The sequence below is a fragment of the Sebastes umbrosus genome, chromosome 1, assembly GCF_015220745.1.
Source record: "Sebastes umbrosus isolate fSebUmb1 chromosome 1, fSebUmb1.pri, whole genome shotgun sequence".
NCBI classification, from domain to species: Eukaryota; Metazoa; Chordata; class Actinopteri; order Perciformes; family Sebastidae; genus Sebastes; species Sebastes umbrosus.
This window is the reverse complement of record NC_051269.1, coordinates 31,077,903-31,104,398: the sequence shown is the minus strand read 5'-3', so window position 1 is coordinate 31,104,398 and position 26,496 is coordinate 31,077,903. Positions and strand designations below refer to the sequence as shown.

Here is a 26,496-nt window from a genome sequence, read left to right as displayed (position 1 = left end):
ATAGCACATCACAAAGTATGCTTGTCAAGTAAAAGCAAGTCCATTAGATTTACCCTGCGACCTATTGGAGGGGTCCCGACCCCCAGCTTTGCAACCACCGCTCAGCACCACCATGTGCTTTAGGGTCTCACAAGTGTCCATTATGACAAGCTGATCTTTATTTCATGTTTGTTTTTTTGTGACGGAATTAAGTCTTGAATATTAAAAGAGCATGAGTGCATAATGAAATTAACATGACACTGAGGCTGCAGCAGCACCAGGGCATCATTGGTAGGGTTGCCAGGTCTTGAGTGTAATTCCGTGTGGGAGGAGGAGGATGGGTGTGTTTGAGTGGAGCCTTTTTCTCTTCACACGCTCTGCTGTGCGCACAGACCGAAGACAAGGCGCAGAGAGAGAGAGAGTCCACCACCTCTCCATGTGATGTGAGGGCGCAACAGTCATCTCAGATAGACAGATTTTCTTTTTTAAAGATTTGTATTCACGCTGCATGGACAGTTAACCAAGTGCGCCTCTGCCTGCCTTTTTTTTTTTTCTTTGCTGGTGTCCACTCCACTCAGTGCTCCACTATCCCTCCTCCTCCAGCTCCAACATCTGTGAAGTGGCTGCCTCACCGGCTCGGACCGGAGGCCGTCTGGTCTCTGATCTGGTCTCTGGAGTCACCGGAGTCACCGGAGACTCTTCTCGCTCCGTCAGAGCCCGGCTGTGCGGATCCCGGATCAGACCCGAGCCACCGCGCGCCGCTCTGGCGATGGAGATGGAGATGATGGAGGGAGACGTTATGGACAAACTGGAGGACATGTCTTCGGTGTACGACTTCGACCCGATCACCGGAAACATCCCCGCCACCAAAGTAGAAATCACCGTCTCCTGCAGGTGAGGAAAAGTTGGATGTGAGGACTGGCTGCCTGGTGGAAAAGTTGTGACAACGCCCAGTCTTTTTTTTCTGTGGGATTTAGATTGTTGCAGCTGAAAGGGTGATCAGTAATAAATAGAGACAACTTATACAAATAATGAGCTGCAGGTTTTGGGTGGAGACAGAGGCTATATACCAGTCTGCATGGTTTAGTTCACTTCAAGAAGTTGTTTATCCAATCTTTCTGCAAAGACTCTTTATAGTAAGCATTTTTTTGTCCTTATTTTTCATTATTATGGGATTGATTTGTGTGCATTTCTGTAAAAAAAAGTTAAAAACTCATGCATGCTGACGTTTTACAATTAGGGAAAGGAAAGGTGTGTGCACCATGAGCCATGTAAGCTCCTATTATTGGAAAAAAAATAATTTTAATGGTGGGTGGCTCTCTATAGTAAGCATTTTTTCCCTTATTTTTCCTTATTATTTGTGTGCATTTCTGTGAACAAAAAGTAAAATCACCTCTCATTGAAGGCGTTTCTGACATCACAAAGAAGGTCTGAAGATGTGCAGAATTTCACATTAACTCATGCATGCTGACGTTTTACAATTGCGTGTGCACCATGAGCCATGTAAGCTCTTATTATTGGAAAAAAACTAATTTGAATGGTGGGTGATTCAAGTCACAACATGTGAAAATATAGGACTCTGTGCAGCTGGTTGAGGCTGGTTTATCTTCCTTTTGTTGTAGATGCACAATGGTACTTATATGTTAGACACATCGTTTGCTGTGTGACATCTTCTCAGACAGAAGCCTCCTTCATATTGAAGCCCATGTTGTATCCATTGTAACCACTGACTGACTTCAGTACCACTGAAAGCTTATCGATGCTTTACAAAGTACTGGATGTTAAAGATTCAAAGGTTTACATCACATTCACACAGTGCCCGTGTCCATGACCTCAATCAGAGTCACATTCTTTATTATTTTATTAATATTATTTTCCTTTTCAGAAAGTACACTTCAAGAGAATAAATCCTCCTGCACCTTTCAGCGCTTGTTCAGTGTTCACTTCCCACTCCCCTTCCCATTAGGAAAGGTTTTTAAGTCAAGGCTTTCAACGCCTTTTGACATCCAGTGCTGGCATGTGTTCGCATTCCTCACGCACACGCACACGCACATGCACACGCACAGAGAGAGACAGCATCTCTCTGGTCTTTGATGCTGGGTTTTAGGTTGGTGTGCCATTGAAGCAGAGTGAGTTGAGCTATAACAAGCTATGTGTGCATTATTGATGGACTTTCTGACGTTCAGAGAAGCTCGCAGCCACATCTCTCAGCTCACAGAAAAAAAAAAAACACACCCTGGCAAGAAATGAGTGTGTTTTAATTTACTGAATGAACAACCGTTTGCTTGTTTGTGTTGTGTAGGAAATGGTGGGCGATAGTGGAGAATCCATTTAGTTTCAGGCGGAAAGGACGGCTAGCAAAGTGTTGGGTTTAACCAGTCACAGCCCTTCATGGTTTTCGGATTTTGTGGGTTTTTATTTAGCTTGTAACGATGAGGCGATTGGGATTACATGCCTCGGTGATGCGCAATTAAGCGCCATTCAGGTAAATGATGAGTCCTATTCTGACAACCCCCTGCATTTATGCAAATGATTTCTCAAAGAACGTGTGTGTGCGTGTGTGTGGTAATGTGCTGATGTGTGTTGGAAAAAGAGGGAGACACGCAGGAGTAGTGATGCTTCCCACCCGAAAGAAGAGGAGTTTGGGAAGAAGAAATCATTAATCGAAAGGGAAAGGTTGATGTTTTTTCCTTCCTGCTTCACTGCCCCTTGTGTGTGTGTGTGTGTGTGTGTGTGTGTGTGTGTGCGTGTGTGTGTGTGTGTGTGAGAGAGAGAGAGAAAGAAAAGCCAGAAAGAGCAAGAAAGGCTGAGAGCGATTCGATACGAGCATACATTTGTTGTGTGCAAGATTCAAACTTTTACACGAAATGGGAGTAATTATGCTTTCATTTATAATATGAAATATACACGTAACATATTCTAAACAAGCTTACTGATCAGTAGGTGGGTTTACCGTGCTCATGCTTGACGTAGGATTGTAATGGATTGCGGCCTGGTGAGCTTTAAAGCTGCAGTGTGTAGGATCTGGCGGTATCTAGCGGTGAGGTTGCAACCAACTGAAACTTCTCAAGCGTGTAGGAGAACTACGGTGGCCGACGCCTAAATGTGAATGGCCCTATCTAGAGCCAATGTTTGGTTTGTCCGTTCAGGACTACTGTAGAAACATGGCGGCCGACTCTGTGAAGAGAGAACCCGCTCCCTATGTCGATATAAACGGCTCATTCTACGGTAACGCAAACACAACGATTATTATTTTCAGGTGATTATACTCTAAAAACAGTCTTACTGATAATATGCTCCATTTCTGCCAATAGATCCCCCTAAATGTTACACACTGTTCCTTTAAAAGACACCTCAAGTATGCAAAAGGTGGTCAAGTATACCTCCAATTTCCCTACATGCACTGTTGTTCTTGTGGTGTTTTAACACATATTCAGTAGTAGGCTACTGGATCAGGCACTCGTGAAGCAGAATGAATCAACAGCTAAATCTTACTGTCACATCCAAACACTTCTAATAACAGTTCAAGGCCTCGCAAATCCTCCAAATCCTTTGTACAGATGTTGTGTGAGTCAGAGTCCTTTTCAAGAGGAGAGGCACCCTGTTGGGTCTTCTTCATCGCTATTCTCCCTTTGTCAGTATGTACATGCTCTCTCTGAAACCTCCAGGCCTTGATGATAGCTGTTCCCTCTGGGGTTAATACCCCTTATTACAGGCTAAACCCCCTGCTTTTGACAACGGATTATTATCAGGACCAATGACAAATGGAAAAGGGGCGGGTGGGAGCTGGATCTGTAAAATAAGGGGGCAAATGTTAGGAAATGGTTTGTGTTCCATTTAGGGGGGTTAGAAGACTGAATAATTTGGTATCAGGAAGTCCCAAACAGTGTTATATTCATATGGAGCTATTCTGCATTAGCAATCTGTTCAGTGCTAATGGAAGTTGTGCATTTGATTTCATGATTGGAACCTTTACCAAGTGGTTTTGTCGCCTAACCCCAACCATACTTTATATGTGAACAGACAGTCCCTGGGATACGTCTGTCACTATGTTCACATCTCTCCCGATGTTGGATGTGTCGTTTCCAGCACATTTTGTTTTGTGGGAAAGCTTGGCCTTCAGGAGCTATAGTTGTGTCAGAAATAGAAAACCGGTGAAACAGTTTGACACTAAAAAAAAAAGAAAGAAAGAAAGAGGAGTATGTGGGGCCAAAATCCAACCTGTGTTTTTTTCTTAAAGTGGTGTTTACACTCCCAAGGGGCTTGTCAGTCAATGTGTCGGCTTCCTGGGGAGAAATTAAGGGGAAGAGGAAGGGTACAATTGGCATGTGGACACGAAAGCGGAGGTGTAAAATCCTACAGCCACAAAGCCAAGTCACAGTCTCCTTATTCAGCCCTTTCTTCAATCCCTCCGTTGCCTTTCACAAGCAAGTCAAAGTCTGTTCTCCCGTTTCAAACATCATAAAGAAGTACTTATGTGTCTAATGTGGCCCACAGCCATTAACCGGTCTCAGCTGAGGAGAGACTGTCTGGCTTGTGTATTGAAGAGGTCAGTCAATGGAGGAGCACCAGCTGCTGAGAGCGATATTGATAAGCAATGAGCTCACCTGGCATTACTGCTGGAGGCTGCACAGCCAATGAAACAAATCCGCATAACCAAGCAACCAGATTTCTGTGCTTCTAAAGCCAATATTTCAATTTCATTTCACCACAACTATAGACAGCTCGGTCTCATTCCCAGGAGGTATTTTCAGAATCCTCAAAAGGTTCCTCTTACCATTTGGATAAATAAAAAATATACCATCCAATGCACGTTAAGAATATTTTTTCCGTTCTGGACAGGCCTAAAAGCCGTTTCTCACCAGTGCGGTGCGGGAATACAGTAAAATCCAAATGTAAATTTTCCGAATGACAACTACGCACAACGGTTCCGGTGCGAATTATCCTCGTTGCCGTGTTCCATTTTCGTCAATGAGGACAAATGAGTTTCCTCCTAAATAGTGTCGTGTCCACTCCACACAGCAAAACCTATCGAGACAGAGAATGTCTAAGGTGCTAACGTTAAATACACAATACATTAACTAATCGGACCCCAAATTTGATGCTAACGTTAGCTGTTGTGGCTAGCCCCATTCTGTGACCAACATATAACGTTAGCATATCAGCTACATTACCATTTTCATCGTATCCCAGCTGCTGGGCGACCTCAAGCAATATCTTGTCCTTTATTTGTTTGCGGTGGTAGTAGTGTTTGTCGTACATTATTGGGGTGTTGAGAAGGGGACGGCCCATTGTTATTCCAAAACACCAATAGTCCGAAAAATGTCCAATTGGTCCAAAAAAAGCGAATTTGACCGACAGTCCGTCACCCCCCAAAAACCACCCATTGCTCCGAAAATACATACTTTCTGTACAACAAACAGAAGCACATGGCTAATTATTGTGCAGAATGACAGCGATCAGTTGAAACAAAGGATTTCATTGGTGAAACGTATATATTCTACAGGCGGAAATCCGCTGAATTTGAGGTCCGTCCAAATTTTTTTCCCCCGCATGACTGTTTCACAGGGGTGTGCAAGCATTCATAGGAACCCACAAAATCTGTTTTTATAAATTTCCGTGCAAATTTTTCAGACAAAAAGACCCCAACCCGTCCCAAGACATGGCCATATAATATCTGCTGGTTGTAAAGGAATATCACTGAATGCATCTTGGCTCTTACATGTGTGTGCAAGGGGCTGATGTGAAACAAATGGGGTCAGGAAGGCCAAGGTGTAATTGTCAACAGGCACTGGGTCAAAGTTCACATCGGCTTAATTCAGAGCAGAGAGAACCAATTATACCATTAATGGATTGTCCTTTTCTTGAGTGTGACACCTAATCTTAAATCTTCAATAGGGTGAAGATGGATCTTGTAGCTGCTGAATTTCACGCTAATTGGTGGGTGGTGGTAGTGATATAATGTTTCTATTTCTGTAGTAAGTGCTTTGCTCCTTAACAGCGGGGATTTCTCATCATGTTTCCTAAGTGCAGGCATGGCTTTGCATTGTATGTGCTGCTATGATTAAATTCCTCTGCTTATTATCTGGATGGTCTGCATTTGCATACGGCTTTGTGCTTATGAGGACCCCCGTTTCCTTCACGGATCTGGGACAGATATGAAAGCATGTGCCCTCGGGAGATCCAACGCCACGGCTTGTCATCACTCTGATTTCTCATGCTCTTTCACATCACATCTCTCTAGGTTTGAGCACTTTGGTGTAAATATGTACCGCACTGCAAGCACCATCGAAGCTAATTAACCATATGAACAATGTGGTGTATAACACATGAGCTCAGCTTTGCAATCTGCGACATAATTATCTTTTGCAGATGACCCACCACCACCACCGAAAGTAAGATAAACCTCTCGCTGTCCCTTTGCAACACACTCAAATGCCGTCAGTCATTTTGCTGGCACAACAGACTGGGCACGCTGCCCGATGCCACACAGCCTAACTGACTTAGAGAAAATTAGGTGCGGAGAGAGAGATATAGAGAGAGGCAGGGAGAGAGGAAAAATGGTGCGGATGGTGAGGAGCAGATAAACAAAGACAGGCTGAGATAGGAAACATATGGAGGTAGGCATGTTCATCATCGCACAGTAACTGGAGGACTGGGAAGTGAATTCATTAAGGAATGCAAATGAGAGGCCGGCATGTTTCGAGAGAAACCAAAGGACAAAGTGATAGTAATGTTAAATTTCTGCTTTTGGCAGGTGATTTAGTTTTATTATCACCAACAGCACAGGGGCTACAGGTGACTCTAAGACATTTATGTGATGCAACATTTCTGTGAAATGTGAGCATAAGCAGCAAATGAGAAGCATGAGTATCTTTCAAAATAAACCCAAGTGTTGCAGGGAAAGCACAATTTAAATGAACTGACACTCCCAGCAACTCACAATGGGGCTTGTTGATAAAACCTCATTGAAATTATAATTCGAACGCTGTAGATAACAGCCCCTAAGTTACAGTGTAAATATATTGTACCTAGAGTTTACCAAGGAAATAATTTACTGGGTACCGTTCGCTACGAGTGAAGCAGTACAAATTTGCATTTAGGGGGGACCTACGTAGAAAAAAAAATACACTGATGCAGTACTATTGCAAAATTACAAGGTAGAAACAGGGTACTAGCAAACATGTCCTTTCACAACTGCTACAGTATATCATGAAAATTAGGCAAGTTAAGAGAAGAGGGTCTCAAATACTGATGAGAAAGATTACATTTTTACAAGTTACAGTCCAAAAGTCACCTGTTAATGATCCATGTAGATAGAAGACATAGACATAAAGCAGTAAGTTGTTCTTGTGTTGCAGAGATAGAGTGTATATAAGTAGTGGACGTAGTCACCGTGACGTCACCCATTGGTTTGTGGACTGCCGTTTTGAAGCCTCGAGTTCGGCATTTTGGCCGTTCCAATCTTGGTTTTTGGCCGTCGCCACCTTGGTTATTTGCAACCAGAAGTGACAGGAGAGGGTGGAGCTAATTACAACCGAACACTGAAAAAGACATTTTTAGGCGACCAAAAAGGTTATAATTAACTTTCATTAACTGAAAGCACACTGTGAAAGGGTTTAAGATGTAAGACAAGAACACTGACAACTGCCAGACCGGACAATGACATGGTAGCGACCTGTCAATCACAAAGTAGCCACACCCTAAAGCATACCCTGCTTTATGGTCTATTTGACTCTAAATGGGACCATAAACTACTAAATGAACATCATGCTGTATTGAAGAAGACTTGAAACTAGCGATTGAGACCATAAACTCATGTTTACAATGTTTACTGAGGTAATAAATGAAGTGAGAAGTAGGATCATTTTTTCTTAGACTTCTATACAATCAGACTTCTTTTTACAACCAGAGGAGTCACCTGGATGATATTGGCTTCCAAAAACTCTGAAATGAATGCAGAAGTTATATATAGGCCTACATTTTACATAAAGTTCTGAAGCATAATTTCCAAAGCATTAATATTCCATTAATGCTTTGGAAATCATGCTAGTTAAGCCATATCGAGTTTGGGCAAGTAGGAAAAAGACCAAAGAAGAGAGAAAAACAGCTAAAAAAGAGAGAGTTTTGAATCTTGAATGACTAAATTAAGCAAGACAAAACAAAGGAGCAAAAGCAAAACGCTCACTTTATTTTCTATAGACAAATATCAGTTGTTAAGACAAATATCTGGAAATTATAATATAACAACAACCCCTCAAATACCCCAAAAGAGACAGAGATGGTGTGCTGTTTGGCCTGAAGCTTTGTGCAACCATAAGGGACATCACACTACCACTTCTACTATACTACTGGCTCTTCACACTGCTCACATACACACACATTTGTCTTCAGCTGTGGGAATCATCTGGTTATAGCTTATGCATTAAATTAAACAGTCTTCACCTATAGGATTTTTTTTTTTCTTGTCGAGGCCTTTTACTTCTCAAGGCTCACTCTGTATAAGCTGCAGTGTTATTAAGCTGGAGCTGCATCGGGGAACATGGAACACTCTAAACCTGCAACATTGATGAGTCCGCCTCTCTCTGCCTCCAACTGTCTCCTGCACAGACCTGGCCTCTTGGGGACATCACACAAAATCTGGTGATAGCAGCTCACAACCTTTCTATTCCACCTCTTCTGCTTTGCTGGTAGCTCTGTTTTGCAGACAGCTTTGTGTGGTCACTGTGTATGTGTGTGTGGTCACTGTGTATGTGTGGCTGATTTGTAACAGCAACACGGTTAGGGGTTATTGGAGAGACAAATTAAAAGACTTTATGAAGCTTGGAAGCCGTGCATATTTAATAGGCATCAGAGTTTCTGCTCACAAAGCTGTTGTTTTTTTCTGCCTCCAAAGACTGCATTGATCTACAGACAGCATATTGTATGTTGGCGTGTCTGTGTGGAACTGTTTACACAAAGACATTTGGATGCTTTTATAGCATGAAGCACTCTCTTCTCCTGACCTGGCAGGACCAATCAATTATTTTACTTACTTACTAACACCTTGGGTGAGTGCATTGTAGACAGCAAACATAATTTCTGAGCCCGATTTACTATCTTTCACAGTTCAGTGCTTATTTTTGCCTCTTTAAATGCCTTTCTTTCAGTGCCGTCTGTACACTGACGGACAGACTGTGACTAATGCTTTCACTAAATCAATAAAGTGGACTGAGGGCATGCTGAATGGATTATAAATGCACATGTCAAGACACTTTAAAAGAAATATTTCCCTTTACTTGCTTGTTTTATATGAATGAAAACCAAAATGTCCCCATCTTTGCTATTAATCATTATTATCCTCTCATTACCATGATATTATAAAGATGCTGATTTTTATCCGTCACTCGTCACCCGACACCCGATAATTCCCTCCGACCCTGACAGCAGCACTGTTCAGTTGTCAGCGTCTTACTTCTATAATCAGCTCGATTGGCTCTGCTGCTGAGAATTAACTGGCTCATTCCTGTCAAATTCTTCCATCCTGCACACTTGCATCACTCTCGTATCTTCCGGCTCTGGGTGAGAGACTCTCCCTGAATACAAGTGAGGCGTGGTGAGGCTGTGGTCGACGGCGGCTGAGCATAAGTGATATTAAGTCCAAAAGGAAGAGGGGGTGTCGCTCTCTGTGTGTGTTAATGATGGTTCACTGTCACGCTGGCTTTAGTGGCTGAGTGGCTGAAACGGGGCTTTGATCTGCGCTCTCTGACTGACGGGCTTGCTGGCTGACTGGCAAGAGCAGAGGAGTCATGGGAAGACAAAGTCAAATTTATCGGTGAAGGACTGAAATGGACGACCACCTAAACACACACACACACACACACACACACACACCCTCTCTCCCTCTGTCTATGTCCCAAATAGCTAAAATAGACTGTGACCAGTAAACTTGTTAGAAGGTTAAAATGAATTTCACTTTGGGGATGGAGTCTGTGGCACTATTTGGTACTAAAAGCCTTGAAATGTAACTTTTTCTGTGAAGCAGAGGTCTCAGACTGCCTCGCAAACTGCCTGTCAAGTACAGTTTTCTCTGAGCAACATGAATATACTACAATAACATCGAGGATCTTTTTCACAAAGCTAATTTCATTTGCAAAAAAACACCCCCAAAAAATGCATTCTCCCTCCAGTTATTCTCCACTCTTGAATACATCCTAGCAATGATTTCTGGTGTAAGTGATTCTCCAAAAAAAAGAGGAATCTTTTCACTATGGTTCATAATTTATTAGATATTCGGCTGCCGTGTTACATTTTTGACATCCTAAAAGGCCAGCCTTCAAAGCAGTTTTCCTGTTTGTGAAAGTAAGCCAGACGTTTTCCATTACATTTTTTATCATTTCAGTGTCGTGTGGCATCAAACTTTTATTATCGCTCTTTTCAAGCCCCCGTGCTATCAGCGACGTTGCAGCCAGCTTTATTGCGATGGATAAAAGCTCCAATGTTTGTGTCTACGTTGTCACCACAGGAATGTACTGATGTTTCCACGATGGCGGAAGCCTTATAGGCATAATTTGATATAGTAACAAGTTCATAGTCATGATCATAGGACCATCATTTTCACATCTTGGTTAGGAGCAATGGGTTGGAATAACACAAAACTGTTAGTATATAAACCCGTTAAAACACACTGTTCCTACTACCAAACTTTGTTTCTCGATTTTCCCTCAGGTCAGGGATTGATGAGTGTTTATACACGTTTGATCTGCGTGTGGAGAATCACGGGTCGCCTGAGTCGGCGGTCTAATTGGAGGAGCCACTATTAACATCTGACTGGGTCTGTGACCCGCATGTCTCGGCTCCCCGATTAGCATTTTATCAAAGTTGCTCTGGACTGAGGGATTGCTATCTCATGAGTCTTCTTATTTCGTTAGCGTAATTGGATTCATTTGGCTTTTCAGTTGGAGCTACTGAGAAACCCAACAAAGCTAAGAGGCCACGTCTCTGCAGGCACTAAACTTCATAGAGCTCACAGCAAATAAATACAGTGTGTGGAGAAAATGCACACAGTATTTGTATAAGATGACCTGTGTAAAGCTTAGAGATCATTACACATGAGTGATCAACAACAGCCTTAATTACTATTTCTTCACTTTTCTCATAATTGGTGAGGAGATACCAGCCCGTTCTCACGCCCCTCCCCAAGGGCGTAAAATAGTGATGCTTTGTCATGGCTGGTGGCGTTCGATACCGCTGTTAGTGTCCCGTGCGTTAAGTTTCCCTTTCAGCTGTTCCTTCGTGTCCTGTGTTCACAAAATTCAGTTTCATTTTCACTTTACAAACTTAGTAGTTTTAAACCCAACCATGATTTTTTTTTCCAAAACCTAAGTAAATGGTTTTGATGCCAAAACCTAATGTGATGCCGGGGTGTGACAAAACGGCAGAATGTGACAAGTTGACATGAAAACGTGTTGCAGCTTGCATCCACTGGCACCGTTATTGTCGTTCATGAGACCAGATGCAGAAAAGTTTTCGATGTACTGTATGTGCTGTTACTATGGTGAGTGAATGCACACGCATATACTTATTTCCAGAAATAAGTCAGAAAATAAGTCATCAATGGGAAAAATAAGATATGCACAACGCCTTAAATTCCCTAAATCACAGATTTGCTGCGCTCTCTGTGCCACAATAAATCACTGTTAGTACTTTGAACATGTGTGAAATTGCATCTAAAAAACCTTTTCCAGCAGAGGTATCATAGTGTCGCTTTTTTTCAAATGATGAATACCTTGTAAGTTCTCATAGACACACCTGCCAAAGATTTATTTTTTTTGCCTGACATCTAAAGAAAAACATAAAAAATACAATGCACTAAAACCCTCTGATAACCAACACTGGTGCATGAACAGTCATTTAGCTACATGAATTGCACCCATTGTGCAGCTGTAGAAGCATCTGTCCTCGGCATATGTGATGGATTAATGGCAACTCAATGCTCTCAGTCAGAGCTACTGAGGAAGGTGAGTCACAGCTGTGGACAGCTAGCATCACCTGGCAATTAGAATGATTTCAGCCGCACTAGATCCACGTACGCTACACGTGATGCATCCTAATGGAATACAATGAACTAATTTGTTTTGAAAGGCATGCCGGCGAACCAGTCGTTGGTGGAGTAACAGCAAGAATGCTTATTGGTGTCAAGACCATAGACTGTATATATAAATAGAAGACGCGTCTCCACTTCCTTCAGCTGTACAAATGTGAAGCCAAGATATCCCGGATACGGGAGCTGCCATTTTGGGATTTTTACATCACTTAGAACCATAGTCTGTGCAGTAGTGATGGGAGGTCTGGAGCCGCGGTACTGAGTTACTGCCCACACACCGAGCCAATCACAAGCCTAGCACGGCCACAGCTTGTTGGCGTAAGCCACACGTTAGCACCACGGTAACTGTTTGGCTAGAAATACACAACAACTAACCATAATATCTCTATAATTACATTTGTTATCAAATTGACATGTTCTATTACACAGACTGGTGACGGTTAGGGAAAGCTAAAGTTACATCTCCTCTCACGTACAATTCCCGAGCCTCCGGCTCTTACTTCTCTTAGAGCAGCTTTCAATCATGATGTCTCATCCCCTTTTTATAGCATCAAATAACTAATTAAAACCAAACTTATCAGAAAAACGAACACTTGAACATACATCAGTGTGATACATAAAATGACAGAAATCATCTTTGGGAAACATTTTATTTGACATGTACTTGGGGCCATGGGGACATGGCTAACATGGAGGAGGCCGGATTTATGACCTACTGTATATTGCAACCAGCCACTAGAAGGCGATCCAGATGTTTGGCTTCGCTTTTAGGGAGCTGTCATATCGTCCATCTTTATCTACAGTCAATGGTCGAGAATAGTCACTCAGTAAGGTGGCAGCGTATAATGAATTATATGCTTGTTTTGACCTACTCCAATAATAATATCATGCTTATTTGAACACATTTTCCTGACAATGTGATGGTAATTTGAGTCTGTGGTGCTTTAAATTAGAAATGATACCTGGTACGCTTCAGCTAATGAGCTCACATTGCTCCAGGTATATGGCCTCGGGTATGGATCTGCCAGTATTTCTCCCTATCGGCATCTGATGGAGCCAATGAGCACAAACATCGCAGTTCACCACCAAAGTCCCTGAGTTCTTTACCAACACGTATATCATGTGTCCAATTAAACCACAGGTGTTTTATGTTGATACTGTAGGATTTTCGGTCGAAGACGCTATTTAAAAGCTGGAAGCACAACGTTCATTTGAGGCATCATGCAGCGGCTTTGGCTTTATTTGTCAAAACAGAATATGAGTGTTGTAATTCGAGATGACAGCTAATTTGCACATCCTTCACATACTGTACCTGTGGAATGGGATTTCTTGACACGCCACAAAAAAAGTATAAAAATTCCGGCATTATAATGAATAAAACTTTTTTTTACACAAGTGTAACTGATAAATGAATGAACAGTCTAATGCCGTCATCATTTATAATGCCAGTTTTACAAACTATGAGCCAGTCAGCATCTTGTAGTGGGTGACACACGATTGAGTTCACTCCTAGGAGTAGATGTGAGATTGTTTGCCTATTCTCAGCCCGCGGTGCTATTTCAGCCCTGGCTCTGTGCCCCCCAGTGCAGGACGGGGATGATTGGGCAGGATCGTCCTGTGTGGTACAGCGAGGCTGGAGAAGTGTGAAAAGTGTGTGGGTGAGATAACTGGATTTGATTATGGAGCTACCAATGCCCTGAGGGAAAATAGATAACGGATGTGTGTGTGCGTGTGTGCGCGTCAGTGCATAACTTGTTCTCTTGGCTGCATTCATAAAGATGTGATTGCATTCGCGATGGTTCAGGACAGTTATTGTTGAGGATTTGAATTCAAACAAACGACTGTAAATAAAGCTGCGTGAACACTTTTCTATCAGCTCTGAAAACAACTTCTCTCATCGAGGTATTACTGTGATGCTAGCACTTTCTAAACCTGATAGTATTGGCCTGAAACCCATTTAAATGTGTTCTTTTCTCACAGTAATCATTAGGCTATAAACAGTCTTATTTTGTAAGCTTTACATTTTATTTGGGGATTTCTGCAGTTTTTAGCCGCCATGCTAACAGCGTGGCTCTAGGGAAGGCCATGTTGGTCTGTCAGTCTGTTGGTCCACCACTTTAGTCCAGACTGAAATAAATTATGTCAACAATAATTCGATGGATTGAAATTTGGTACAAACCTTCATGTTCCCTACATGATGAATTTTAATGACTTGTGATTCTGTCTTTTCATCTAACGCCAATATCAGGTCAAAATCTCATGTAGTGTGATGGTTTGGTTTATGACTTAGACTGAATATAAGAAATGGACGTAGTCACCGTGACCTCACCCTTTGGTTTGTGCACTCTCGTTTTAAAGTCTCGAGTTCAGCATCTTGCAACTCAAGGCTTCTTTGCAACCAGAAGTGACAGGAGAGGGTCGAGCTAAGTACAACGAATGCTGAATAAGAAGTTTTTAGGCAACCAAAAAGGTTACAGTTAACGTTCATGAACTGAAATCACGATGTGAAAGGGTTAAAGTTGTAAGACGAAAACACAGACAAGTCCCAACAACAACAACAACAACAACAACAACGACGCCATGGTAGCAACCTGTCAATCACAAGGTAGCCACGCCCTAAAGCATACCCTGCTTTATGGTCTATTTGACTCTAAATGGGACCATAATTTACTAAATGAACATCATGCTGTATTGAAGAAGACTTGAAACTAGCGACTGAGATCAATCTAAACTCATGTTTACAATGTTTACGGAGGTAATAAATAAAAAATAAAAATAAATTAGATCAATGCCTAACCTTAACTATTCAAGATCAATGCCTAAGTTTCCCCAACTTGCGGGTTCCCTTCTAGACACGACCCAAACAGGTGGATCGTTGGTGGAGCTGAGGCGGACCAGTGTGATGCAGCAGAGCGGGCAGCTAGCGACCTGGTGCTGCACCCACCTATCAAAGTGACCACGTCCTTAATTTTGCCTAACTTTATGCCTTGTATAATTTAAACAGGTGAGTTATGTAAAAATGCACCCCCCATACAGTTGTCATGAACGGGGAAATTTGCTATAGAGACCAAAACTGCATTTTAACATCGAGGTCTGACAGCCTTTTGGAGCCAGCCTCAAGTGGCCATGCGAAGAACTGCAGTTTTTGGCACTTCCGCATTGGCTTCATTTCTCAGCCTTGGAGGTTGCCGCTTGGTCCAAGCACAGCTTACACATGGGAGAAGTTAGCATTCAGGGTTTTGGTTACCATGGTTCTGCCAGAAATCTCTTTAGGTTTAGGCAAAAAAACTACCTGTTTCGGATCAGGAAAAGATCATGGTTTGAGTTAAAATAGACCCTTTCTGGCAGAAAGCCCTGACGACTGACTTCTCCCATGTGCACACAGCTTCATAGAGCTGCTAGCATGGCTGTAGACTCTCAGTATCAATATTATTCCAGACTGCTGCATGTTGTGGGTGTGAATGAGCCACAGTTTTTGTGAGAGCTAGTACCACATTAGCTAAAGCATCATCATGTCTTAGCGGCAGGCAGAGGAGGGATATCCGACAATGAGATCCTCTCTCTACAGTGACCCACTTCACTGAAACAATCACACATTTAAACACTGACCTACTTTGAAGCAGTTTCAAAACTTTTTCTCTTAGGGTATTATCTTTACAGTATGGGCTCACTTTCATTTCCATTTGGCTTTTCATCTCAAGAATCTTGCTGCTTTCACTTCCAGCATAAATTTAATGTAGAGAGTTGGGACTTCCTCAGCACTCGTTCAATCGAGGAGGGGCACACAGTGTGATACCGTTTCCTGTTTTACCGTTTCTGTTGTGTGACAGCATCAGTCACTGTTACCTGACAACTTTGAAAACAAAAAGCCGTACTGCATCACATGCAGCTCACAAAAAAAAAAAAACGGATGACGCAAACTATAAATGATCAATGAACCGCAGTTTGTCAGGGTCCTAACCATGCCGTTTGCAATGCTGCCCGTTACCTGACCTCTGTTGACTCGGACTATGGCACAATCCACGCTGTTGGGAATTTTGTGATGATCCTGAGCTTCCTTCGCCATGCTGCAAAGCTTGCTGTGTCTGTCTGGCAGGCTGAGCGGGAATCTCCCTAGAGGAAGTCCTGGCCTGAATAATTCAACAGCTGGTGGGAAAAACGATCCTGCTTGGTTCTGCCATCGATCCGACACTAAGGCAATGCCAGCACTATAGTTTGTACGCAGATGATTGAGGCAATGAAGAAAGCTTTATTTACGAATCGTTGCTGCTCGTTTTGTCATGGAAAGATGGATTAGAGAACATCATTTTAGAGGGACTTCTCACAATTATTATAAAATAATATGTGGATGTTTATGTCACAAATAAAGCACATAATAATGATAATATTTAAATATTGCTCTTAGCAAAATAATAAGGCAGCTGAGTAATAAGACAGAACAAATGGCAGGACAGTGATAAGATGAGAGACAGTGATGAAGGGCCAGTGAAAGCTTTAATAACGCTGTGCTGCATAATGCTCCCCTCCCGCTCTTATAAACAGATTACCCTCCTTCCTCCATCTCCTCACTTTCCTCTATTGCTTCCTTTACCTCTTTTCTCCCTTCCCCATCTGTCTGCTCCTTCCTTTCTCATCTTCCACTATAGCTCCTCTCTCTCTTTGAGCTCACCTCTCTTTTTTATCGTGTTCTTCCCTCCTCATTCTCCTCAACTCCTCCCTTCCTCTGTCATCCACCCGTCCCTTTCATTTGGTCCCGCTGGCGATGCTTTTTCATTTCAAGAGTGTGAGGATAGCCGCCTTCTTACAATCCTTCCCAGCTTAAATGCCTTTGAGGAAAACACTCGGCCTCTTTCTGCTTTTCTTTAGTGACAAAATGTCATTGTTAGATGAAAAGCTCACATTTTAACAAAACAACAGGCTTTTAAAGGATAAAAAAAAAGCTTTTTAGCTTCACTGTCATGCTTTTTTTTTTTTAACCGAAATTTATTTGAAAGGGTTTTGTACGCCTGGGGTTTTTTAAAAATATAAATATATATAACCATTACTGGAGCTTCAAATATGGATATCTCCTGCAGAGACATTCATGCTTATATTAAAACCCTAAGTACAGTAGTCCGCAGCAGTTGTCGAGCAGCTCTTTAGCTGCTAAATGCTCCACTTTGTTTACCAGATAGTCTCTAACTTTGTCTGTCTGCTGTTAAAAAAAAAGTTATTTGCTTATGTGCAAACTTGCAGTATATTTTGCAAAATCTGTTTAGCTCCATTTCAGTTGTGCCTTTCATTATCTATTCAGTTCTTCAGGTTATAAATATCCAGTTCTGTTTCCTTATTCTCTACAGAAACACACACAAACACCTTCCCCCAGACTTGAGTTGTGCTGCATTGTTTGCAAGCAAGAGGTCAAGCACAGCAGCCTGTTCTGTATGAATATAGTATAGATTCACTCTACACCCACAAACTGTCCTCTTTGCACCAGGAAAATACACCCATGAGGGGAACCTTTCACCCCTCGATGCACGCATGCATATCACAGTCTTTTTTCTTGGATGTAAATTTCCTGGGACTACTGTGTTGGAAACATTATTTAAATGCATGCAATACGGTGATATGTTGGCTATAGGCACGCTGGCGTCTGTAAGACTTTATATACATATTCAATGTATCCTTATAGAACAATTTGCATGATGCCTTATGAAAAGTTATTCCTCATTTTTCGTGTGTTTTTCTACTAATGTCCAACAAAACAACACGTCAATTTCCACTTGTTACATGCATACAGACTTTTTAAAAATAAACTTCAGACTTCACAGGAAACAGCTTAGTTAGGTTTAGGCAAAAGACTACTTAAGTTAGGTTTAGTAAAAGATCAACTTGGTTAGGTTTAGACAACAAAACTACTTAGGTTAAATTACTTAGTTAGGTTTAGGAAAAGATGATTATTTTTTTTTTAGGTTTAGGCAACACAACTACTTAGTTAGGTTTAGGAAAAGATTGTGGTTTGGGTTAAAATAGTTCCGGAAGTGGCGTAACTTACGTACGAAAGTTACATGACAAATAGATCAACATTGTCTTCTGGTTTCACACGGGGTACGAACAGCGGCCTCATGGACGAAAGTCTGGTGCCTTTTAACCCGGCCATCCACTCCGATCTTCTCCTGCTTACTGCTCTTTATACTTCCTGATTCACAATTGGATTACATACAAATAGATTTTGCGGAATAGGCTACTGTATATACGAATTACAGTGCATTACTTTTCGTATGTATAGCTACGATCGGTGTATGAGAAGAGCCTGATATATTTCATTCTCTACACCAGCCATGGCAGTTTAACTAACGATGCATAACAGATGCAACACAGTGTAAATGAACACATCCGGACTCATTTTACAAGTGTTAGTGAGGAGTCCTCAGTTAAGCTCCCAGAGTCTTACTTACAGTATTAGCCTGTGGCAGCCTATTTATGCTGACTTGTGCTGGATTGCAAGTCAAGAACCTCATCAGCTCAAATTGTCACGCTTCTTCAAAAAGAACCATTCATCCCTAGATATTCATCATCCTATTCTCAGCCTGCACTGAGAGTAGGTTAGAGGAAAAGGGGCTGTCTAATTATTGTGGTTTGTGTCAGATCTCTGTAAATAAAGTCAGCTTTGTCTGTGTTTCTTCTCCCTGTGCAAGAGGAACTCCGTTATACTCGGTCTATTTCTGATCTAATCTCTGAGGACTTAATTTTTCTCCCTCTCACTCTTTCCAACTCCCTCTCTCACACACATCCTCTGACACACATTTTCTCCTCTCCTTTTCCTTGTTCTTACATTTGATTTTCTCTTACGTTCCTGCTCTCTTGATTTCATAAATCCCCTTGTGCACAGAGACATACATACCCAAACCCTGCCCCCGCGCATCTCAAATCTTTCCGTAACCTCATTTACATAAGGGAAGTTGTGTTTCAGGAAGTTAGTTTGAAACCCCTTTAGTTGCCATTCTCTTTGAAATGGATTATGTAACACCTAATGCAAATCTGGTGACACATTTGGAATATTTCCTGTCACAGCGGTAGTTCTTGAGATGCCCCGGTGAGCAGTTGATTCCTGTTCTTAAAGGCATATTTAGGGCAAAATCACATCTAATTGAAAAAGCTCTTTTTTCATCATCCTGGTGAAATGTTGGAGCAATTGTTTCCAATTTATCAAACATTTTCTGAGCTTCTAAATGTCTTTCTTTTCTTGCTTTTCTGCTCACTTCTTTGTGGAAAAGGATCAGGAGGTTTCACTATGAGTAAAAGAGCACTGTATTTTACAGTAATTACCACAGTCTGCAACTCTGAAGACATACGTGGCTGCATATTGTTGTAGAAATTTTGGGTGAGGTTTACTTCAAAATTTAGGGCAAGACCGTTGTTGACTTGGGGTTTGTGTGTAGGAAGGCATATGCTGTGGGGGATGCACTTGACACAGGGTAATAAAGAATCGCTTTGATGAGCTTTTGTCTCAGCAGCCCTAGATTTGAATAGACTCAGGTTGAGCTCCTGTGGGCTGGGTGTTGGTGTTTAAAGCTGCAGATAATGCAGCCTTTCACCTCGTTTCTATCCCACTTCCTGGTTGAGAGTCTTCATTCACATCTCTATGTTTATGCATGTGCTGTATACTGTACTTGGGTGGTTGTCAAGAGAATTAAAATGGTGTATCCTCAACAGTGGGAAACCTCCAGATCTGAAAAGTGAAGCCAATGCTGAAGTGATTTAAACTTGGATTCTTTCTAACAGCCAGCAGGGGGCGACTCCTCTGGTTGCTAAAATAAGTCTGATTGTATAGAAGTCTTTGAGAAAATGAGCCTACTTCTCACTTGATTTATGACCTCAGTAAACATTGTTAACATGAGTTTATGGACTCAATCGTTAGTTTCAAGTCTTCTTCAATACAGCATGATGTTCATTTAGTAAATTATGATCCCATTTAGAGTGCTTTAGGGCGGGGCTACCTTGTGATTGACAGGTCGCTACAATCGCGTCCGGTCTTGGAGTTTCTGTGTTTTCATCTTAGAACTTTAACCCTTTCACAGTGTGTTTTCAGTTCATGAAAGTTAATTATAACCCATTGGTTGCCTAAAAATGTCTTATTCAGTGTTGGTTGCACTTAACTCCACCCTCTCGTGTCACTTCTGGTTGCGAAAAACAAGATGACGACGGCCAAAATGCAAAACTTGAGGCTTCAAAACAGCAGTCCACAAACCAATGGGTAACGTCACGGTGACTATGTCCACTCCTTATATACAGTCTATGATCCTCAATCAATCAATCAATCGACTCCCGTCACCTTGGATGCCAATGTATTGGCTTGTTAAATTTTTGCTAAACTTAAGTAGCATAAATTCACATATAAAAGCCAGCATTCAAATAATGACCAAGTTTAAAATGATAGCCTGGGGCCTTGCCAGCACGAACAAATAAAGGTCGGGTAAAAAAAAAAAAAAAAGACACATTGAGGGGGGTGAAATTTCCTGTAGCCTACTACAACATGGTAAATTCAGTGTAATGTTTATATCCACAGCCCTAATTGCATCAGTACAGTAAGAGTCACATCACTTTTGCCTTTTTCCCAGAATGATGCTGAGCTTTCATGAATGAAACTCAACACTTTCTCCAGAATTTTCACATTACAAGTCTTTGGGCAGTGTTTGATGCAGGGCTGTTGCACTGGTATACAATAGATCCATTGCACAGGTGAAAGCCTCTTTATTCAGACACACTGTGTATGGAACGTTCCCTGCTCTGAAACCAAGGTTACTGTTTATTTCAGTAGCAACTCTAATGTCTTGGTTTTTTTTTCTATCAAATGCAGACATATTGGGAATATTTGTGCCTTACAAATGGCTGCTCCTCCACTATACAGTATCTTGCAGAGTTCATCCTTCCCTCATATTTCTCGACAGAGAAGACAGTTGGCTAAATTCACACATAGATCAGCTTCATCTATGACAATGATTCAATCCTCCATTTTATTTCTAATATGTAAAACCAAAAGATAATTATCATTCATGTATATTTATATTCACAGACTGCAATTATCATGCACTTGAATTAAATGTGCTGACATGAAATTGGTTTAGTCTGAGGAGTTAAAGTGTGTAAAAGTAGGAGCTTTTAATAATTTAATGGCACCAAATGCTTTTAATTATTCAACGGCAACAGAAAATGACCCCTCTCATAGTGAATAAGTAAAAGTGCCTTCTATTGGCCTTTTTACCTTTTTGATGCTGTTATAATTACAATGATGTGTAATTAAGCTGTAATTATGTACTGCTTTTTTTGATTATATTGCATTGTTTGCTAATGGAAATAAACCAAGTGCCTCTCATTTTGATGTTTGTTTTGTATGAATATGTAAAAGCTTTTCATTTTAGAGCTAGCTGGCTTTTCTTTGATGATGGCGAACATCATGATGGCCATTATTCATTTGATCGTTGCGACATCCGATATATGTAGCATGTGTCAATGATGCAATGAAATAAATGCACCAAATCAACCAATCAAGAGGGTGTACCAAAAAAACTTAAACTACACAGTAGTTTAGTAGCTTATTGTGCACTTAAACCTGGTTATTCACCTTCATAGAAAAGACTGAATTTTAAGTACATCGCCATAGTAACATAAGCTGCTCATCTATCATGCTCTGCAGAAAATCATGTTGAGGTTATTGGGTCCAAGGTATTAATCCATCTTCCTCACCAATTATTTTTGTGGAAAGATGGCAACACCGCACTCCCAGAGGATCAAACCACAACACTGTTTCTGCCTCAATAATTGTTATACACAGAGCAACATTGTTTACAGAGTGGCAGACCTTTCCATCATAACGTATTAGATTAGAGATATAATGTACTGCATGTGGCGTTTGCTGGCCATCTTCGGACGCTCTGACTAACAACTATAAAAACATAAAAGATGGCTTCTAATAAAAAGCTTACGTGAGATCACAAAGATATCAGTCCTGAAATAAAGTTATACTGTTGGCCTGAAATATTTTCATAGGATAGCAAGAGACACTGAACCTCTAGACTACATCGATATTGCATCAGCTGCATGCAGCACGAGAGCGACTTTGTTTCCAGAAAATCTTTTATCGCATCAGTGTAACACTGTATTAATCATGAGTGAAAAACGCATGCTTCAATAATGCATAACGGGCAGAGATAACGCTGTTTTCCTCACACATTTACATACATTTATCTGCAGTTGTGTTTTTTTTTTTTTACTTGAAGCCGACATGTACAGTAATTGTCGACAGGGACAGATTGATTTAAAACTTTGACTGAGTGAATGTTGGATGTGGCACAAGGATGAAAGCAACTTGAGGCTATGTTAACATGAGAGAGAACGGAGAGAGCATGATAAAACACAGCCAACAAATAAACTGGAGGTGGAAATGACAAAGATATGGAGGAGGCAATGGTGGATAACATATAGGCTGATTCATTTTGGACCGTTGTGCAGGAAAACCATGAATTACATTAGGAAACAGATGGAGAAAGAGAGAGGATACTACAATAATTGGTTGGATGTTTGCATGTTTGGGTTATAATGTCTGGGCATGCACGTGTACAGTACAGACACACAGTTCCTACAGAGTTATGACAGAAAAATGTTAATGTTGAGTGTCCACTGCTGTTCTACGAACTAGTGCACAATGCTTGACAACAGTGTCAAGATTCACTGTCACAGATGCAAATATGGATTAGAACTAATGTTACAATACACTTGAAGTGTTAGTTTCCGACGTTTAGTACATAAAAATACTTCACTGATGATATTTATCTTGCACTAAAAGAATAGGAAAAGATTTTAAACTATTTCACTACTCCTTAAATATATTAGATGAGGAATGTTCCCAAAATGTCTTGCATCAAAATAATAAATCACCTCCTATACTGTGGACCTTTTAATTGCCATTCTGTTGCTATGACAACAGCTTTGGTCCAAGTTTACTTCCTGTCAGCTACTGCATTAACAAACATTGCAACAGGAAATACAAAGGGACCTATTTAGAATGTTTATGTTGTCAAGTTTGAAAAGGTCTATAGCACCTATGAACTTCCTCTGACTATATTACAGTAGTTATACTTGTGCAGGATCTATGTAGCCTACTGTGTCATAATTACTGCAGGTCTTTGTTTTTTTAATGACAAATTAAGTAAGAGAACTCCCAAATTAAGTCAAATATAGATATTCAACAAGTCTCTGATTTTTTGTAGCATCTAATCAAGAGACAATCCAAGACATATCTTTAATTAGCTTCTCCAACACAGACACATACCGGTTTTCCTATACAGTAAAAATGTCTTTGACATTTACCTATTTGCTCTTACGTGATTTTTCTATAGACAGAAGAAAAATGCAAAGGCAGTCAGTGTCAACCTTTATACACACTGGCTTTGCTTTTTTCTAATTTGTGATGACAGGCTATATGGGAAACACAATGTGATGCACTCAGCGCTAACAGCTCTTAAAATAAAAATAAAATAAATGAAAGGTCAGGTAGACTCCCACACTAGCTTTATTAGTATCATTTTTAATATGAAGTGAGAAAAATAGCAAACTCCTCCACCACCTCCACAGTTCTCTTTTTTAAAGGGGACATATCATGAAAAACTCACTTCTTCAGTGCTTGTGGACGTACATCTGGGTATCTGGAGTGCCTACCAAAATAAGACAAGCCAGTCAATTTCTAGATCAGATAACATGTGATTGAATAAGCTATTCAGATTTGGCTCCCCTTCGTATATCACATGCAAGCTCATTAGAATATACCGACCCTCATCTGAGTATCTCCACCCACAGCTTGTGAACTAACTTTGCAAAGGTGCACCATATTTGTCTCACAAGCCATTCAGAGCAGACTGGACTTTTTTGGGAGGGGGACTTAAAGAGACAGGCGCTAAAACGGAGCGTTTCATACAGAGGGTGACTACAGATATATCCAGACAGACAGTATGAGAAAAATATATATATTTCTTTTAATTAAAGCATGTAAACATGTTCTAGTGGAAACCCAAAATACAAGAATGAACCTGAAAATGAGCATGATTTGTCCCCTTTAAAAGAGAAGAGAGAATTAATCTTCCAGGCGCATTGATTTTTGAAGGAAGTTTCTAATTAGCTATATTATACAACTGCACAATGTTATGAATTAAATGGAACTGAATTTGATGCATTTCTTATTGAATTTAATTAAAATCTGATTGGTTCATTCTGGTGAATCTTTACCCTTATTGACAATAATTGATTTATTGGTCTCATAGTTTTAGAGATCATGATACTACTTAATGTTTTATTATGTTACTTGAGGATGCACACTCAAACTACAGTTCAACAATGGAGCAGAAATAAATAGAGCTTGCTGCATCAGACTGTGTGTAAATGATTTGGAGAAGGGCTGAATAAATTAAAGCAAACAAAGCATCAAACTGTTAGAAACAATATGTTCCTGAGACATTTTGCATGATGAACTGAGAAACTGTTTCTTCCAAACTTCTACTGGAGTTGTAGCCGTGCAATATTTCTGATTAGGATGAAATGACTGTTAAAGTCAGCGCTGACTTTGCTCCAATTTGCTTATTTAATTATCTTGCTTTAGTAGTGCCAAATCCATTTTTCTTTTCAATTTAGATCAAACTGTAATGAAAGGCACTTTTGCCTGGAACCTTGGACTCTGCAGCTTGAAATGTAAATGCTGCAACGCTTCAATCTCAGAACAGCAGCAAGTATCGTCTTTGTAACTTTGAACGTGAGATGAAAAACATGAGATTTCAGGATTTCATGTTTTTCTTCTATTTTTTTTTATCAGTAATTGTCTTTTCAACTCGCACTTGAGAGCTATAACAGGGAGGGGAGGAAGAAATACAGTGGCAGAGAAAAGATCAGAATAGATTGAGGCCGATGAAAGAACACAGCTGAAGATTTATGACAAGAGAGAGAGATTGCAGAGGAAAATGAAACAAGAAAGAAACCGAAACAAGAATCAAGAGAAGCCAGCGGGCTTTGGCATCTCGAGTGAGAGCTCTCATGTCACTGTAGTGACTGAGAGAGCAAAATAAAACAAGGAGGGTAATAGTGTTGGGTACACAGTAGCCTCTGGCAGGCATAATGAAAAGGTCAAGCTAGCATGATGGAGGTGTAACACGGACACTCGAAACGCAGGCGGAGGTTCAAAGATTAAATCAGAGAGAGAGATAGATTTGTAGAAAATTTGTATTGGGCATTGGGTGAACAATTTTCAACGATTGAATTGGGTGCTGTGTTGCTACACTGTATACAGTTCCTAATATAATGTAATATATGCATGATTGTTTCTCGTGAACTGGCTCTGGTGTGAACAGACAGATTCATTATTTAAAATCCACATTAGTGAGTCGCTTTCACCTATTTGCAACCTTAAAATGGTTGGGTTTGGCTATAAGTAAATTAAGATTTGGTTAAAGTTTGTGTAACATTTTGGTCTTACTAAAAATACAGTAAGTTGAAGCCATTCCTCCCTTCTGGTTTCCACTTGTGTATTTTATCCAACACATTGATGAAGGTTACAACTGAAATCCACAATAGCTTTTTAACCTTTCTTATATTCAAAGTTTGTTTGACTCCAAAGAACACCTTAATTAGCAAAGTGGAGTGTTCACTTGGAGCAACATATCATTTGAAAGTCTATTGAAAGCCATGTCATTAGAGTTAGAAAGTCAAACTCAATTCGAACTCAATATTTTAAATTATAGGTGTATAAAACTAGAGTTATGGTTCTCTGAAGATACACGTTTATGTCTTTACGGGTGTCTACTCAGAGAAGGCTTTTATGGGTCAATGTAGGTTGCAGAGGCTGACAGAGAAGCCAATGTGCACATCTCCAAAAATCTTAACAACGCGTTGTGTGGATGCATCAAGCAAGCTGATTGGCTGATCCGATTTCTAAATAAGAAAAAAAAAAAACAGACTTGTGGGAATGTCAGTCATGCATGTTTGCTTCTGTGCAGACCAGAGAAGCCAGTTCCAGCACACACACATCAAGACATTTGAACATCTTACTGTCAGGAGTCAAATAGTGATTAAATGTGTTTTTGTCAGATAAAAAGACTTCTATACATCTTTGAGCCCACACGCCTTTGAGAAAAAGACTATGCTGGATTTATGGGTATGTAAGGCACATAAAACAAAAGCTATCTAATGAGAGCCATTGTATGTTTTCACATATCAAAGATCATAACATCTAAAGCCAATATGAAAACTTGCCGGTACCACGGTTTTGCACTCTGCGGCTCACGTTAACCGCAGTTTCACAAACGTGTTGGAGAACTACAGTGGCCTTCAGGTAACATAAAAATGTGAAAAGCTCTCTCTGGAGCCAGTGTTTGGTTTGTCTGTCGTAGAAAAATGGCAGAGCAACATGG

At 40.7% G+C, this 26,496-nt stretch overlaps 1 protein-coding gene across 2 annotated transcripts in view; it reads left to right on the top strand.

The window, feature by feature from the left end:
• Positions 1–723: 723 nt before the first annotated feature.
• cpne5b (copine Vb) overlaps positions 724–26,496 on the top strand; it is a 135,159-nt gene continuing 109,386 nt past the window's right edge. For both annotated transcript variants that reach the window (XM_037773603.1, XM_037773594.1), the window contains exon 1: positions 724–873. In XM_037773603.1, the coding sequence (XP_037629531.1) occupies positions 749–873 (125 nt within the window). In that variant the 5' untranslated portion in view covers positions 724–748. The remainder of the gene's footprint in view (positions 874–26,496) is intronic.